Source organism: Pungitius pungitius, chromosome 4 (genome assembly GCF_949316345.1).
Source record: "Pungitius pungitius chromosome 4, fPunPun2.1, whole genome shotgun sequence".
In the NCBI taxonomy this organism is placed as follows: domain Eukaryota; kingdom Metazoa; phylum Chordata; class Actinopteri; order Perciformes; family Gasterosteidae; genus Pungitius; species Pungitius pungitius.
Window position 1 is genome coordinate 13,745,057 of NC_084903.1, and position 18,158 is coordinate 13,763,214.

Consider the following 18,158-nt stretch of genomic DNA (forward strand, 5'->3'; position numbering starts at 1 on the left):
GTTACAATTCACGTTTGCGTGCATTTACCACTATTGAGATGATTTACTTCGTAAGCATAATTGAATCCCCAGCAAGGTAGCAAAGTACATATGACATAAAACGTTACAATAAATACCAATGTAACCTTCGTTGACTGTGTGTCCAAATCGTTGAAAAGTACCTACTTTTACAAGTATTCCTGGACGCAGCTGAACAGAACTCTGCCGTGCCCTGAACCATCCCAACTGCTGATAAAATCTCGCGTTGTCAGCCCGTTGTATTACCAAAGAGCCTACAATAACAATAATTATTATACATAATTTATAGTTATTACCAATATTGTTATTAATGATATACTTTATTGCTTGAATTTTCCAGATAAACGAGATTTCAAGAGAACAGTGCCATCTGAGTTTGAACCTCATTCATTGTTTGGACCAACATAAAAAACAAAGTTTATTTTAAATATGTTTTATTTGGTGGCGTGCAAAAACCCAATCACTGTTAATTCAAATTGATTTAATATAACTGTGCCTATTAATATTTTATACTTCGGTATACTTAATCTGTAATATTTTACCCATCCACATGCAGTAAATACTATTAGCCGCTAGGTGGCAGCATTTGCTAAATTACTAGTTCCCAATCGTTGATAGATTAAGATACTTTATCATCGCCAGGGGAAATTTGTGTGTAGCAGCAGTAGGTAAAGTTAAATAGACGTGTGGTATACACTATTCCTAATGCAATTAAAATGCACAATATAGACAGTACAATAAAATAAGAGAGCAGAACATATTACATTACATTTAAGAATTAAGTAGAAAAAAGAAGAGAAGAAAAAAGAGGAGCACAAAATACAAGTATATACAGCCTACGTGAGTATATCTAGTATATTTAGTTAAAAGGAGTGAAATAGAAGTACAATTAAATTAAAACAGTAGTGCAAGGGTTATTGTTATTACATTCAATTAAAGGAAGACAGTAGTATATTGGTTATTCGTCATGGTTTAAATAAACACAATTATAAAAGTTATTTATAACGTTATACATTGTTTGTATACATACTGTACATATGCATTAGTACATTTAGTGTCCTATTTCTTGATAATCCTCAATTTTAGTTGTCAGGCATGTTCACAGATCGCATTGTTTTGTTGTCCTGGTCTCAAACTGAATGGTATTTTAGACTTGATTTTCTGTTGTTTTTAGATTCCCACGACCTACGAGCACAGTAATGGAGGAACGGGTGTGTCCGCGACCCCTCGGGCGTAAACACCGCGGAAGGGAGGAGGTCTGCCGACCCATCCGTCCGTCGAGCCGCGGAAGGCCGGCGTCAGTGATCTAACGTCAGCGAACTAGGAAGTGCGACTATACCTTTAAGTGAAAGGAAACGAAACAAGGAGCAATCAGCGATATCGCTGCCGGGGCGCGTAGTTAGCTATAGTTCATTGGGCGTACATGGGGTGTCGATATGGGATTTGTTAAACTAATACTCATGTTTTGCTGCCTCCGACACATTACAGGTAAGTTTCCCATCGATTCACACGGGGAAAAAAGGGAGAGTGTGCAGTACTCGTCAGTGGAGCTAGCGCTAATCGGATCAGGCACTTGTACTGTGGCTATCTAACTCGCTAGCTACCGTTAGCTGTTAGCTGGCTACGGTTCATGTTGAACAGATGTGTTTGCTAACTTCATGTTTACTCGTTATTTCCGACCATGTTAGTCCGCTCGGATATTTTGGGTGATGTAAGCGGACTACTCTCACAGAGGAGCAGTCTGTTTTTTGACAGTTTCTGGCGGGGGGTCGGTGAGGAGGTGGGGTGGTGGGGCGGGGGGGTAACAGTTAAACCACCGTTGAAGTGTTGACTACTACCAACGGCTCAAATGGAGAGGAAGTGGCAAACGTTTATTTATATATGTGTAATATATATGTAATTTTCTTGTTCTTAGCAGGGATGACTAACACGTTGTGGGGGAATTACATAACTATGTTGAAATGGTGCTTCTCCCCTCAGGGATTATTTTCAGTTTTCATACAGACATCTAAAGGAACATCTCGAAACCGCGGCCGAAAGTCTAAATACATGAACAAATGCTTTTTTTCTTTCATTTTTTTAGTTTATCCTGGGGGTTGTTACACTGTTACAAGGCAGAACTTTGACTTTCTGAATGAAAGCTCAATCGCGTATAATAAAAAATGCTTTGGAGATATCAGGGTTATAAGTAATACAGTTTTTTCTTCTAGGAAAATGTTGTTTCTGTCCTTGAAGCTTTTGTTGAAACTCGACACAAAGGCTCCAAGGTGGAGCACTCCTTACTAACAAGTTCATTGTTGACTTCCGTTTGCAAAAGTCTCACTTCACAGCTTGACTCGCATATTTTTCAAGGTGCTTATCTTTTTGTCCAATCCCCGTGTGATTGAGACACGGGGCTACAACATTATTTTCGCCTTCTCACCGGCATATTCGCAACCATAGCGAGTGCTAGTTGAAGTGTCTTTTCATGAATTGACCAGACAGACAGACCGACAGACACATGCTGGTGCTTCAGGTGCAGCATGAGGCTGCGTAGCTAAAAACCACCAGAGGGACATTATGCCCAAGGGGTAGACGGCATGGTGGGAATGTTGGGGACGTTTCTGAGGAGGTCAGTGAGTCACATAAGTCAGATCTTGCCACACCTGCGGTTTACAGTGATGGTATGGATCAGTTTTTTATTCTATATTGTATGACTTCTAGAATGACAGTGTGAGTGAACGACTGCCGGTCACAACCCCCCCTGTCATTTTACCAGTTTGTGGTGATACTCATGTTGATGACATGGAGCCGTTGGAGTTGCCCTGAGCTTCGGGGTGTTTGATGCGTCGTGGTCGCCTCTCTGCCATCACCCGTGATGCTTTGTAATGTGACGTTGTGATGTGATGTCAGATCAGTTGTGGTGCATGCTGTAACCGACTGTTCCTGTCAGCGCCTTCTTCTCTGTCAAGCTCTTGAGGCTGAATCAGATTGCACTGAAACCCTGATGACATACCCTTTACAGGGAAATTGGCTGCCACAGGCGGCTTTTGGTGATGCCTTGCTAGACATTTCGGCCACTTCCTCCTATTGTGGTAATGTGTTTAGGCCCAAATAAATTAGGATTATTCTGCCAAGTCATAACAGAAGATACCTAACAATGAGCTGTGATGTATTTCAGGAATTAATTCAAAAGAGATTGAGTAATTTCACAACAAAAATGAAATACATTTAAACTTTAAAATATCTGCAGGTCACTAGTATCCTAGTTTTGTTATTTTCCTGGTTAGATATTTACAGATGCCTGAGGAGATAATCATTATCCAAGTTGCAAATTGTCTGCATCCGTCCAGGTGTGTCTTTGTGATTTGGTTATCTGAAACCAGGATAGGAGGGCAACAAACAGGCTACCTTAGTGGACCCAATGACAACCAGGGTGCTTGTGCACATATAGTAATAAAACTGTGCACTGTGCACTTTATTTGTATTTTATATTAATTTACTAGTAAATTATTCTATTTTGTTCCATGTATGCATCACCCACCATGACAATGTCCTTGTTTGTCCAACATACTTGACATATGACAAATGTTTCTGATTCTGATCATTTCTAGACTTCTCTTTTATAGTTTTTTTTCTTCTTTTTGATGAGGAACAATATCAGACTTCCTGCTTAGTTGTTTTGCGATCCACCATCCGCTCATAAATCCCCCTTGTGCTGTCCTGTTAATACATAATGAAGTTCTCACATCCTACTCAGAAGGCAGACAGTGGCAATCTGAGCTAGCAGGGTTTGTTTTTGTACAAAAAACATTTCCCCCCATTAATGGCAGCCTGGTCTTATTCCGTTTATTCTTCCATAACCCATCTTGTTGGTTTCCAGGCTGGTTGTTGGTTTAGTCTCATTTCCTGTCTTCATTTTCATTCCTTTGTTTAAAACGAGCTAAAGAAGAATCCAATGGTTGGAATATTTTGGTGCTGCATTCATGGACAAGTTTCTTCTAGCCTTTTACGGCCACTCCCTGCTTGGGGAAGTGGGACTCCTATACACAGAAGCCCTAATGCAATAGTGAAAATAGTGCTTAAATATATATATAATAAATTATTCCAAGAGAGGCATTTCTGACCCAAAACGCCAGACTGACATTTAGTTAGTAGCCGCCTGTGTTGCCCTTGGAATGTAGATTAGCATTTCAAATAGCCTGCAGCCGGTTCACTCCCTGTTCTTACACAATGGTAAACAGCAGCACTGAAACAGATCGCCAGTCACCTGATGGGGATCATGTGCTCCTCATTTGTGCTTTAAACTGACTTTCTTTGTCTCTGAAAAGAACAAAGAAATGGTCACTATAAAAGCTGGGCAGATTAGTTCTCTGGGATGACATCAATAAACAGAATAAGCTTTTAAGCGTGTCTAGTGACTAACCCCTTGAACGATAACTTGCCGCTATGATACAAATTCACCCTTGTTTCACTGATCATTTTTCCATGAACGACATGTTGACTGCCAACAGTAGGAAAGGCACAGGCAAAAAGTAAGAACGGTGATGGCTGATATAAATTCTACAGTTTCAGGGTCCTGATATTGAATACGTCGGCTCCCTGTCATGGTTCACAGAGAAACTCAAACAGAACAGAGCCATTGGGAATATTTTTAGCAAAACCTGCGCCTAAAAGAGATGCACGATTATGGATCTGGTCACAGATGTCCCCTTGTGTTTGTAGTTGCTTAATTCCAATGTGTTGATTGGGTCAACACATGAGGGGATTCTGATTAATAACGGAACGAGGAAGTACAGTAAAATAACAATGTTACTGTTGCAGCATATGTTTGTTGTTAAATGATGACCCCCTCTCTTTCAGGTCAGTTTGGGAACCCCTTGGACAAATATATTCGCCATTATGAGGGTTTATCGTACGACACAGAAGCCCTGCACAACAGTCACCAGAGAGCCAAGAGGGCACTGTCCCCTCAAGACAAGACCGTGCACTTGGACTTCCATGCACATGGAAGGTCAGTAAAACCACACACACACTGTCCTCCTCATTTATAGTGTTTGGAATATTTCAATACAACTAGTTCGGGATAAGAGAATGATTTGTTTCTAGGTTAATCTAATAAAACGGAGTCTTGATGAATGATCAAAGTTGCAAAGTTTATTGCTTGCAAGCAGGAGGTCAAATACACAAGCACATCTTCGAGAAGTGAAAATGCTGAGTTCTTACACGTGAAGGCCATCCTCAATGGCTGGTATGAAATACGGCAAACCAAGTTGAGATAAGAACCAAGGATAGGATAGGGTAACAGAGTTCCTTTGTTCGAGCATTTGTGTGAAAGCGTCCTCCTTTACACAGCTGCAAAAGACAACTTTTGAATCTCCCTTTTCTTCTCACACACACATATATATATATATTATACATTGATATACTGAATTGTTTGATTAAGATGTGTATAGAAACAAACAAAATAAATGTCACTATAAATCTAGGCTATTGCATTCAAAGTGAAAACGAGAGCTTAACAGTTCCTGTGTGGGGAAAACACAATAATAATCAATAAAACCTCTCTGGGCGATCATCATTGAACTTGTGCGGAGTGGGTTTTTACCACGTGTAAGTGGGTCAAGCTGTTATCAAATTGTCGTTTGAATTACATTTAAACTGAAATGAGATGTCCATGCCAAGTAGTCCAAGTCCACTAGTGCCATCCTTGCTGTATGTGTGAAACTTTTCCGAATGAATGGCTTCCAGTGGTGCAAGAATACGAACATGTTATAGTTCATATGGCTCAAAGTTTTCTTGATGTTTCTCTTAGTGCAATGATATGCTACAACTGAAACATGGAGTCGTAATACAGCACATCTGAGTGCAATGTGGCGTATGAAGAAGATACTAACACAATTTCATAGTAGAATTGGAGATGCTTTTCAAGTACGGCAGAGTTTTCATAACTGTGGGCCTATGTTTTTTAATTGCGGTGAACAGGCTGCATGCTCTGTTCTCAGTGAAAACCCGAGGCAGGCTTGTTTTAACAAGAGAAAAGCTTTCTTGTGTATGCCCACTCACATGAGTATTTGTCACTGGATCAGGTGATGGATCAGGGCCGGGCAGACAGCTGACCCTGCAGAGAACTTTTTACAAAGGGAGGTGCCAGAAAAGTAGTATATTATTGGCTGTAATACAATGCTGGCAGAAGTCACTCAATTAATAGTTTCGGCTTTGTGTCTGACTTCGCAAGAATATGTCTATAATTTGTAAAATGTTTTTTGCGCCATGGGAATGTATCAACATGTTGATGATTGGCAGTAAGAAAAGCCCAGTAGTGTACAGATGCCAGCGCTCATATAGCATGCCACGTAATATTCTAAACGATTCTGCTTTCTAGTTGTGATCAGAGTTCATAACTATACAAACTGTACCAATTCAAATCAGGGTTAACTTGTGTGCTTTCTTTAGTGGTGAATGTGTGTATTGAACAGCCCAAAGCCCCAACATAGATATATAGTTGATTGTTAGAAAATGAAATACTGTTTTACTGTATGGATATTGGCCTCTTTGTTGGCATACCATCTCTGTACTCCATTTCCTTCTTACTGAGCAAAGTGTATGACAGTGTGAGTATGTTTAGCATCTGGGATACAACGTGAATAATTCATCAGTCCGCTGCTTCTGTCTGATAAGTAGCACTGGCTTCATCCACAGCCTTCCCTCTTCCTGTCCATTGCAAGCCATGTTTATTTGTTGGGTTCTTTTGTCTGAAACATACTCTAAAAATAGGTTTCTTACTATTTGTTTTTCACATTAACCGTTTGGGGTCCTTTTTTCCACTTGCTGAGTGATTTCTTGGTGGGAATCTATTTCTAACTTTCTTTTGATCTCCTAATTTCATTCCTTTTCTATGTTGATTGTTGTTAATTGCTTTGTTAGTTTATACATAATTAATTTTCCTTCGACCTTTTGTCTTAATTATTCAATGGGTTTTGCAATCCGTCTGATCGCTAGAGGTTGATTTAGGATTTAGTATTGAGTAGTGGTAATGACTACAGCTGCAGTAAATGCGCAATCTAAGGGTCTCATGTCATGCCTCCTTTCCTTAGTATCTGCAGGGCGTTTCCCGAAACAAGCAGTGTATAACTTGACAGGACCAACATAACACATGCGCAAGGTGTCTGCGAGTAAAAAATATTTGCATTATTAGATTGTACATTTTTCATCTGTAATAGACCTGTTTTATCATGATAAATCATGAGGTCATATTGATTGTTGCAAGGGTCACTGATAAGGTAGAAGAGGCTGACCTGTAATGGGTGTCCAACGTAGAATAACAAGCAAAGAAATCCATACTAGTCTATATCTGTTTCCTGATGTGTCACCACTCTGTCTTCCAGGAGTAGGTGATATTGTATTATGTTCTGTCACAATTCTGTGACTTAATTTAATAGGGTCTTTAGACTGAAACATTTTAGTTCTTCAGCAAAAGTTTAATTTACATCCACAACATGTATAAGAAACCAGGTTGCTTTGTCTATTGAAGTCTGCTTCCTGTCTGTACACAGACACACTTGTACACACACAAGAAACAACACACTACCAACAGCGCTATGGAGCATCGCTTTGACAATAGTTAAATAAATCTTGGCTAATAATGTTGTTTTGACTATTTTTCTGTAGATGCATAAAGCTTTAACAAAGGGGGATCAATGAGCAAGGAAACTAGATCATTTAGTATTGGCAAGACTTGACCAATCACATATGACTCTGTTTTTTTATCAGGGATACCTAGAAGAAATCATAATTGTAAATTTAAAAAAAGTGAATTCTTATGAAAACTGAACGCTGGGGCAGGTCAATCAGTCATCCTCATCCTCCTTTTTATTTCTACTGATTGTAAGTATCATAAACTCCGGTTCACCCAGGCTGAGGTCATCAATCAAAATGAGCTCTTTTTGGTTGTGGGTAATGTAGGATTCAGTATTTGCTCACACATTGAGAACAACCTCTGTAATAACATGTGAGAGTCCTGATGACTAATGTGCCTCTGAAATGCTCGCTGCATGGCGTCCGGTTTCTGGGAAGCTAATGGCTCATGTGCACCTCATGTGATCCCTTTGAAATCTTGGTTTTTATGTTAACAAGAGGCTTAAAAAAATGGCTATGCAAAAATGTTCATGTGCGTTCTCCCATGACATAATTATCCTTCTAACGCAATGAGCAACATTGTGAATTTTCTAAAGAAATGTGTTAATTATGCTGCTTTTTCTGCTATATTCTCCGTATGCTGTCACAGCTTTCTGGTGTCATCCTTTATAATTTGGTGTAAAGGAGAAAATTGACAGTACAGGATTCATGCTGTTGTGCTACACACGTGTGTCAAAGTACAACTAAACATCTGTTTTTTTTTAATTGCTATGCTGGTTACACATTTACACACCTTTTTCTTCTCTTCAGACATTTTAACTTGAAGATGAAGAGAGATACAACTGTATTTTCTCCAGATCTCATCATTGAGGTGTCGGGAGAGGAGACACCTATTGATACGTCACATATTTACAGCGGGGAACTCTTTGGTAAGTCCAGCTTTTTTCACACATTACATCCTGGGTAGAAGTGTTTCAATTTCTTTTATTTTCAATTAAATTGAATCGCTGTATCATCATTTCCATTGGACCATCCCTACGTTATCCCTATATACTCTTAAGTGACTTGAGATGGACGTCAGACATTTCAACCGAGGGACAGTTTAATTTAATAGTGTATGAGAGCAAATTACTTAAAGGTAGTTTTCGCCTAGGAGTAGTCCAGTCACGTCCCAAAACGACACACACAAGACATACTTTTATAATCTAATTCCTCCTTCCGTTCAAATCAATTTCCTTCTTGGACGTCTTCCCTCCCGAGTTCATGTGAACAGGAGTGAGCTGTTATGATCAGTGTTTGGGAAACAGAGAGGCTAAGAAATAGTTTGAGTTTTAAAATATAGCTGTGATAGTCTTAACTGTTTTTAGTTTTTGACCACATACTGCGATTTAAGGAAAGACTTTTCACAAAACCTTTTAATCATATAATGCCAGCTTGGCATTATCCTACTTTCTATGGTCTGAATTGACTAAATTCCATTATTTGAAAAGATTAAGATGTGGTTGGATTGAGCAAGTATCTAATTAAATTTTTCTTTATTCTAGCAAAATTGACCAATGTTGTCATGTGCCCACTTCAGGCGTATTTGTTTAGACCGCCTGTCACAGAAACGGAAAAGGGCAAATTGCGCTTTCTGTGTCATGCATATGCGTTCACAGCAGGGTCACGGCCAAAGTGGGAGTTTCCCATAAAGAGAAGGGAGAAGATGCGTGAATAATTTTATGATTTTGGATGTTACATGGTTAACAGGTGATAAATGGCAGTTTTCTGATTAAATTACTGTGATTGTATGCACATGGGGATGTATTCTTTATACTAGGAGAGGTTTCCTAAAATGATCTAATTTGCGATGTTACAGTATTGCAATACACTGCATTGTATTGTAGCGTGTTTCATGATACATACTGTATTGCCAGATTCTTGCCAATACTCATTCTGCAACATTCCCTTTATTTACCACAAACGTAGTGTAAAATCATTTAATGTCACTGTAACCATAGGTATTCTTCTTCAAATATAAAACAATGCAGGAGTTGTCGGACAAATGCTTCTGTCTATTTGGGCAAACTGTTTGCTGACAAGATATATTTTCTTAATCTGCGTGAATATATAGACTGTAATGGATATTACTTTGACCTCGTTTTGTCTGCCTCTGCTCCTCCTCGTTCTATTTCGTGCCTCAGGGGAAAAGGGCACACTGACCCATGGCTCTGTGGTCGATGGCCGCTTTGAGGGCTTCATTAAAACTCACCAAGGAACCTACTATGTCGAACCCTCCGAGAGGTACCTAAAGAACACAAATGTGCCGTTCCACTCCGTCATCTATCATGAGGATGACATCAGTAAGTATTCCACACTAGCGACACTTCATGTCCAGATAATATTTGTCCAGATAGTTCCGCTCTTTTCCCTACCATTATATAGGTGTGAAGAAAGCCAATCTAGTGACAAGACTCATTATTCAAGCAGGCACAGTCTAAAACTAACTGCACATCCAAAATTCAAGGAAATGCATTTAAAATCACCTTGCAAATTTATTCCTAACTGCTCCTTAGGGGAGCAATGTATGACATGCAGATCAATAATGAAGCCGCGAACAGCTATTTGGTATGTAAAGCTCTAGTGGCGTCATTTCCACCACAGCAGAGAATGAAGTTGCTCTCACACCGTTTTGTTTTCCCGTTATCCGAGCCGGTCCTCGCTCTGTTGGCATGCGGCGGTTCCGGTGGATAATCCTCCGGTTCTCCCTCACTGTTATCTCTGTCAGAACGTTTGCTCTAGTCTCGTACAGAACAAGACACATCCCACATCCCAAATGAAAGTAAACCATATCTGAAAAATGCATTCATCAGCATAAAGACATAGTCTCTAAGCCTCTGCTATGAAGATTATTAAGGTTTTAAGATGAATAAAATGTACCCTGACTATGACTGCAAAATTCTGGGAATATTCAAAGTTAGAAACTTTCCATGGGAATTGACAAGAATATATGGGAATTGGAAATTTTCGGGTAATTTCTGTATTTACAGTGTTATAGCTGTATTAAATGGGTGTGTTCTTGGAGAGGGCGCTGTTACACAGCAGATGTACAACTGAAAACGTCTGGTTTGCACAGAGAAGCAGATCCCGGCTGCGTAACAGTTTTTACTGCTAAGTGAGGGAAGAGAAATTAATATTGCGCTGACTTGTCAGTAAGAATTCATAGAGGCAAAAGCCATATGGTTCAGGCTTTAAAAAATGTATATATTTATATATTTTTATTAATTAAAAAAATATATATACTTTTTATTTAAGTGGCTATTCTTAACACCCGATTGATTCACATTCTCCAGCCCACCGCACATGGTTCCAAAGAGATCCATGATGGCAGTGTAAGCCCTCCACAGCCATCCTCTAATGTTCTCCCTATCTACCAGACTATCCTCATAAGTATGGCTCAGAAGGCGGCTGCGCTGACCACACAGTGTTGGAGAGGATGAAGAAGTACCAGGACACTGCCGTAGAAGACCCAGTGCAAGTAAGTGCCAGCATCACCACAAAGCCCCCCCCCTTCTGGCTCATAGTTAAACACATAGATGGAGGCGGCTCGTCTCCTATCGTCCATCAGCATTTTAGCGCAGTTGTACAAAGTTTAAATCTAAAAGTCAATTTTTCAAGCCATTCTAACATTTGACAAACATTTGATTGCTGTGTAATGTTTTTGAGAAGCAGTGCTTGAAACGTTACAAAGCAAAAAACGTGAGCTACTTGGTGTGCAAATCTAGCTGTGTTCATTCTGCTAGTTATAGCTTTGATCCAGCACTCCGCATGTGCGTCTTTTCTTAGTGTTTCTTGTTAATCTTTTAAAGACGTGTCCCCACTCAGTCTTCCGTCATTTGATCCTGGCGTTTGTTTGGTACAGAATGGGTACAGTGTGTCGAGTGAGGCAAAGAACTCCGACGGTCCTGTTATTCTGAGGAGAAAAAGGGCAGCGGCGAAAGAGAAAAACACTTGCCAACTCTTCATCCAGACGGACCACCTCTTCTTCAAATACTATGGCACGAGAGAAGCTGTCATTGCCCAAGTATGCACACACTGTGTACACATGACTCCAAAACATGTTCATGAAGTTATAAAATTACTTAAAAGACTGATTGATTTGCAGATGTGTCACAATGTTTTTATTTTGGGGGATATTGCTTCTCTGGGTATGTGCCAAAGCTTTTTTTGGTGTGTCGAGAGCGTGGAGTAAAGATAACTGAGACTAGCTTTCTAATTTCAATTTTTTGGCCAACTACTAATCTCTCAGATCACTTTCTCCACAGATATCCAGCCACGTAAAGGCTATTGACTCGATTTACCAGGCCACGGACTTCCTCGGCATTCGAAATATCAGCTTCATGGTTAAAAGGATCAGGGTGAGTTTTATCTCAATTCTGGTACTGTTTATACAACAAACAACTTGAAAGGAATCCTCTCTCCTCCCACAATGCTCTTGTGTAATTGTTCAACTGTCCTTTATTCAGATAAATACCACCATCGATGAAAAAGACTCAAGCAATCCTTTTCGATTTGCCAACATCGGAGTGGAGAAGTTTTTGGAGCTTAACTCTGAGCAGAACCACGATGACTACTGCCTCGCCTACGTCTTCTCTGACAGGGACTTTGATGATGGTGTGCTCGGCTTGGCTTGGGTTGGGGCTCCTTCAGGTACACGACACAAACTCGCACATACACAAAACCCTGAAAAACTGTTTCCTTTGAGAAGTGTAAGTCATTCGGTTGAACAGCATTCTTTTTTGCATTTTCATCTACTATAACTTAGTTATTTAGAGAGGAGCATCTTCAGCAGAATGCCTTAGTGAGCAGAGTAAGCATCTGGTGAAATTTCATGGGTTTAAATTATGTGGATTTTGTTGCCCAGATTTGCACAATGTGACTGTGTACAAATATAACCTCAACTATTCCCTAAGTGCCTTCCACAGCTGTTTGTTTAGCAACATGTGCTTAAAGTCGTCAAGAAGCTCGTTTACGCTAGTTACACAGCTTATTAATGCATATGTATAAAACAAGTTGATTCAAAGCTAAACATTGTTTTCAGGATTGTTTTTTAGATTAGTTTTGCCTGTTTTGCAGTCTGCATTAAAGATACTCCAAACGTGATCGCTCCACAATACTTAATCTACAAATGGAAAACTGAAAATATCTGATTCCCAAATCTTGTTGTGTTGCTTACAGCTTGTGCTTTCATGTGCATACACGTCTGTTTATAAAGAACACACTTTTGGAGGCTTCTCCGCCCTATTTCTTTCTTTATAAGATCAGATACCGCCAGACAATCTATACGAGCAAATTGCCCCCGCTGTAAGCTGAAAGTATTGCTTGAGGAAAAGAGAGGGAGAGTAAAATGGGCTGCTGTGGTAATTATTGTAACAAAGGGAGGCTACAAAGAATCCTGTATACTGGTCAAGCATGCTAACTAAAGTGTATTTTATACCTATATCTTTAGCTTGTAGCTTCAGTGGATGAGTTGCATAAGAACACATACACGCACACACACGTGTGGCAAACAGAATGTGCAACCACACTTATACATAAAGGACATATTGTTTATTGCTTTAAGTAGAACCAACATTTTGGGTACTCATCATGAACAAAGATATGAATGCTTCCCCTGTTTCGAAGCTTTGAAGTCTGCTGTAATATGCATAAAATATTCCAAACACAACTTTAACCACTGTAGTAAGAGTACTATTTATCTCAGACAAACCCTGCCAATATGAGCGTACAAAACCCCCCCAAGCCATCGCAGCGGATGAATTAGAAATATCTCCTACCAGAAAAACCAGAGCCGATTGAGTACCAATTGTTGGTACTCATCATGGGCAAATATATGAATGCTTCACCTGGTTTGACGCGTTCGAGGGAATAACAATGTATTGTTACATGTATCTTATTGGCCTCGGCCTTTACTGAGAATTTAGTGGTCCAAAAAATTAATTAGCTAATTATAACAATGTTGCACAAATGCCAAACGGATGTAAACTTTAACTTCACTGGTTGGTGGATGTGTGCAAGGTGATAATTCTAATTATTTTCCCTTCACAGGAAGCTCTGGGGGCATCTGTGAAAAGAGCAGACTTTACTCTGATGGAAAGAGAAAGTCTCTGAACACTGGCATCATCACTGTGCAGAACTACGCCTCCCATGTCCCTCCCAAGGTGTCCCACATTACTTTTGCTCATGAGGTTGGGCATAACTTTGGCTCTCCTGTAAGTACTAACATTTAAAACACTGACCTTTTTACTAGTCTCTGGAGTATATTGTTTGCATCCCTCTCCTAAGTCTCGCTGTTCTTTGCCCTTTGTTCACCTACTGTTTTACAGCATGACTCTGGAATCGAATGCACCCCTGGAGAGTCTAAGATGCAAAACAACAAGGAGCAGGGCAACTACATCATGTATGCCAGAGCCACATCAGGGGACAAGCTCAACAATAACAAGTTCTCTATCTGCAGCATCCGCAATATTAGCGCTGTTCTGACAAAGAAGAGAAATGACTGTTTTGTTGGTAAATTCTCTCTCAAGAAAACTTGTCTGTTCCTGTTTGAGTGTGTGAGAGATTTTGTCTTCATGCTGTTGTGTCTTTGTGTACAGAGTCTGGCCAGCCTATCTGTGGTAATGGCCTAGTGGAAGAAGGAGAAGAGTGTGACTGTGGCTACAGTGATCAGTGTAAAGACCCCTGCTGCTACAATGCCAATGAAGGGGAGGGCAAAAAGTGCAAGCTCCAACCCGGCAAAATCTGCAGGTCAGATATCATTAGCATGCTTTTGTTAAGTTCTTTTATATCTCATTATCTAGCACAAATAGTGCTGTTAGTCGCATTTGTTTGACTGTACATATTTGTAATTCTTGTTTTGTAGTCCCAGCCAAGGCCCATGTTGCACACCAGAGTGTGGTTATAAGAGAACAAGTGACAAATGCAGAGTGGAGTCCGAGTGCGCCCAGGAGGGCAGGTGTAACGGGGCTACTGCTCAATGTCCTACCTCAGAACCAAAGGCAAACTTTACCTCCTGCCACAGAGAAACACAAGTCTGCCTCAATGGGGTATGTTAGTAATTACTTACTTCATTCTAATCGTGTCTGGTATGAGAAATTTGTAAGTTTGTGTTTTTTATTTGAAGTGAACCTTTAGAAAAAAAATGTTCATTCTGCATAATTGTTTGGAAAAGGTGTGCTCCGGTTCCATTTGTGAAAAATATGGTCTGGAGGTATGTACTTGTGCCAGCCAAGAAGGCCAGGATGAGGCAGCTGAACTGTGCCACGTGTGCTGCATGAATAAAAGTAAGTGACACAATACTAAATCACAGCAGTAATATCAAAATAAAATCATGTGATGGCATCACTGACAATAGTTGTGTCATCTTGCTGTCGGCATACAATACAATGCGTCGCTCCCTCTCCCTGCTCTTAGTGAGTCCCACCACCTGCAGCAGTACAGGCTCGGATAAATGGGTCAAATTCTTCAACAAGACAACCACAACGCTGCAGCCCGGTTCCCCCTGCAATGACTTTAAGGGCTACTGTGACGTGTTCACGAGGTGTCGTCTGGTGGACGCCGACGGGCCTCTCGCTAGACTGAAGAAAGCCATATTCAATGCAGAGCTCTATGAAAATATTGCAGAGTGGATAGTGGTGAGAGCCCCGAGACAACCGATGCATCTAAAACTTGTCAAGACAATGGCACAGACACATAGAGAAACTATTTCTATGTTTCTCGCCTTTACGTCGATTTAATGTATACTCTGTTATCCAGGCTCACTGGTGGGCAGTGCTGCTGATGGGCATTGCTCTCATTATGCTGATGGCTGGCTTCATCAAAATCTGCAGCGTCCACACCCCCAGCAGCAACCCCAAACTGCCCCCGCCAAAGGCACTGCCAGGTACAGTGCGTCATATGTGTTTATATTTACACGTATGTTCACATTCATCCACTTTAGATGCTCTTCATTGTTCTTTTCCTCGACCTTCACAGAGATGTTTGTGTTCCGTAGGTACTCTGAAAAGGAGAAGGCAGCAACAGGCAAACCAACAGGCCCAGGCCCAGCGCCCCCAACGTCAGCAAAGAGAGAACTATCAAATGGGACAGATGAGACGCTGAGACTCTTTGCCTTGTTTCTTCCATGTGCCTACCGTATGAGCACTGCAGTCCAAAGAGTTACCTTTACCACCTATTGCAGAATTCAAAGAACTTGCAACTGGATCTATTTCACTGGACAAAGCCCAACAGGTTTGGTTGGACCTAGCAAACTCACTCAGCTTTTTTATAGGAAATATATAAATACCTTTTCCAAGGAATGACAGGAGGATGAATTCACTGATCTTTGTTATGTGGTCTTAATCTTTGGATGCTTCTTTTTTTAATTTTTTTTTTTTTACCAGATTGAGTAGAGTTTTAGAGTCCCTCCACTGTTCATCTATGCCATCTTCCCTTATGTCGTTCTTCCTCTCAGTTAAGTGCTGCTGTCATCAGGCTAATGGCAGCACTGCAAGTCGCATTGGTGTTTACTGCCAACAAAACCGCATCGTTTTTTGACAGTCTAATTTGATCTTTAGCTTTATATTTCTAAAACATATTCCTACATTGTGCAATTGTACAGGTGTCGCAGTAGGGTTTTTTTTCGTTTTTTTCCTGAGTTTCAAATTAATTATTATTATTTTTTTTTTTAAGATTATTTACTGTTTCTCAGGATGAATACAACAACAGCATACAAGTGAATTGAGTGGAAAAGACTACTGCATGCTTATTTCAGGGTAGAATCCCACCTGGCTGAAGCCTGTACAGAAGGGTTCATGTTGGCGGTTGTGGGATCCAGAGGCCAGTTTTCTATGAAAAGAATTAAGCTAAATGAGTTTAATAAAAACAAAGGGTCCCTGTTATCCTATGAAGGCGGGATGGATTATCTGGATGTGTATATGCATCGTTTTGAAGCTGCGTTTACATACAACTTCAGTCTTTGTACCATAGAGAATGAGGACAAAAAAAGGCCTGTGCATGTTGGAAGTTATTACAGAAAATAATTCTCATTGGGATTGTCCTGCTCTTTTATCCACTTGTTGTGTTCTGTCACTTTTTGAAATGACAGAATGTAAAAACCACTCAACAGCGGTTTCCATCCTCTCAGCCAGATGTGGAACCTGTCTGGTTAAAATGTGATTTTAGCTTTTGATGATCCTTGCAGTTCAGATTATTTGTGTATGTGGGGGAATTTAATACATTTAGGAAAAATATAGCTTCTGATTTTATTCTTGCTGGTGTTCTCAAACAATCACTATTTGTGAGCGATCCACTGACTTTTCCTACAGGAGATTTTCTCCTAAGAGCTTTGTTTCCCTTGTTACACTTGGTTTGTGTAATTGCGTTAAAATGTGCCTACTAGGAGAAGTCTGACTGAAGTTGGTGAACTAGTGCTCTTTAGCAAGGCTGTAACCATGTATGCACTGTTATCAGTCTGCGCTGCTTGGCAATGTATGACGACAATTGTAAATGTAAGTGACGATTGATCAACATAAGAATCGAATGTTGCAAAAACACATTTTCATATTACACTCAATTTATTGTTTTACATTTTTAGAGATACTCTCAGACTATAAAAACATGTCTGTAGTTTCTTCAAATTATTTTGTTTTTATTTTATTTTCTGGTTGAACACTGAGGCTTTTTGTTTAGTTTACCTTTGGTTACTTATGGAGCACAGTTGTGTTCTATGCAAGATGTAAAGACGTTGCGTTATTGATCAGTCAGATTCTATGCAGAGTATCACAGAGCTGTGAACAAGTTAGCCTCTTCACAGAAAAATGCCTTCAATGTTTTCTTCTTAATGGGCACATTAACTATTCTGTTGTTTGTTTCATATCAAGCTGGTTGTGTTTATGTGCTGCAGCAAAGAACAAAGAGACACGCAAATCCTTTGTTGCACCTTTTACCGATTTTGTTTGTATTTCTGGTGCTACTGGTAATGCTTTTTCTTGGGTTGGAGCTTAAACTATATTTTTTATTATCTTTAGCAAGTTTTGAAGCTTTTTGTGTGTTTGTGTGTATGTGAGAGAGAGTTAAAGAGTGAGACCTTATTTGCGGACTCATCCTTATCCAATTTATTGACATTTATGGAGTGTTAGGGTGATTCTCTGGGATTCTTCCCTGTTTCACATGTGACGCTATGATGTGGATAAATGTGCACTGAAGTGTAATTGGTATAAACAAATAATCGGTATAGATTCAGTACTACTGTCTGATTTGAATGTCTCCTGTGTCTTACACCGTTTCCTTGCTGGTCTTTTAGTTTTTCTTTTACATTCGTTAAGTATGTTTCCCGTTGTGCTTATTTTGAAAATTGGACTTAATTCGCAAACTCATTGTGCAAAAGTATGATCATTTGAATTACTTGAAATGCATTAATAAACAGAGTTGATAACATGTTTGTTTCCCAGCCAACCGTAGGTTCATGATGTTTTAACAGGTTAAAGCTCTTTGTGTTGAAGTCA

At 39.9% G+C, this 18,158-nt stretch overlaps 1 protein-coding gene across 2 annotated transcripts; it reads left to right on the forward strand.

The window, feature by feature from the left end:
* The first annotated feature begins 676 nt into the window (after nucleotides 1-676).
* adam10a (ADAM metallopeptidase domain 10a) lies at nucleotides 677-18,090 on the forward strand. 2 transcript variants are annotated; one of them, XM_062561770.1, is made up of 17 exons: nucleotides 680-858; nucleotides 1,193-1,506; nucleotides 4,861-5,011; nucleotides 8,446-8,564; nucleotides 9,819-9,977; nucleotides 11,052-11,152; nucleotides 11,537-11,698; nucleotides 11,940-12,032; nucleotides 12,141-12,324; nucleotides 13,723-13,886; nucleotides 14,001-14,184; nucleotides 14,271-14,421; nucleotides 14,537-14,720; nucleotides 14,846-14,957; nucleotides 15,088-15,308; nucleotides 15,430-15,556; nucleotides 15,668-18,090. In XM_062561770.1, the coding sequence occupies exons 2-17, from the start codon at nucleotides 1,455-1,457 to the stop codon at nucleotides 15,772-15,774; spliced, it is 2,271 nt and encodes a 756-aa protein (XP_062417754.1). In that variant the 5' UTR covers nucleotides 680-858; nucleotides 1,193-1,454; the 3' UTR covers nucleotides 15,775-18,090. The 2 variants fall into 2 exon arrangements, with proteins under 2 accessions (XP_037343712.2, XP_062417754.1); XM_037487815.2 differs by having other exon boundaries at nucleotides 677-858; nucleotides 15,430-18,090.
* Nucleotides 18,091-18,158: the final 68 nt, after the last annotated feature.

Bases quoted from the DNA above. Each gene is read 5' to 3' on its own strand.
- adam10a (XM_037487815.2), top strand. From the start codon at position 1,455: ATGGGATTTGTTAAACTAATACTCATGTTTTGCTGCCTCCGACACATT. The intron at 12,325-13,722 runs GTACACGACACA...TTCCCTTCACAG, and splicing joins TTGGGTTGGGGCTCCTTCAG to GAAGCTCTGGGGGCATCTGT. The intron at 14,185-14,270 runs GTAAATTCTCTC...CTTTGTGTACAG, and splicing joins GAGAAATGACTGTTTTGTTG to AGTCTGGCCAGCCTATCTGT.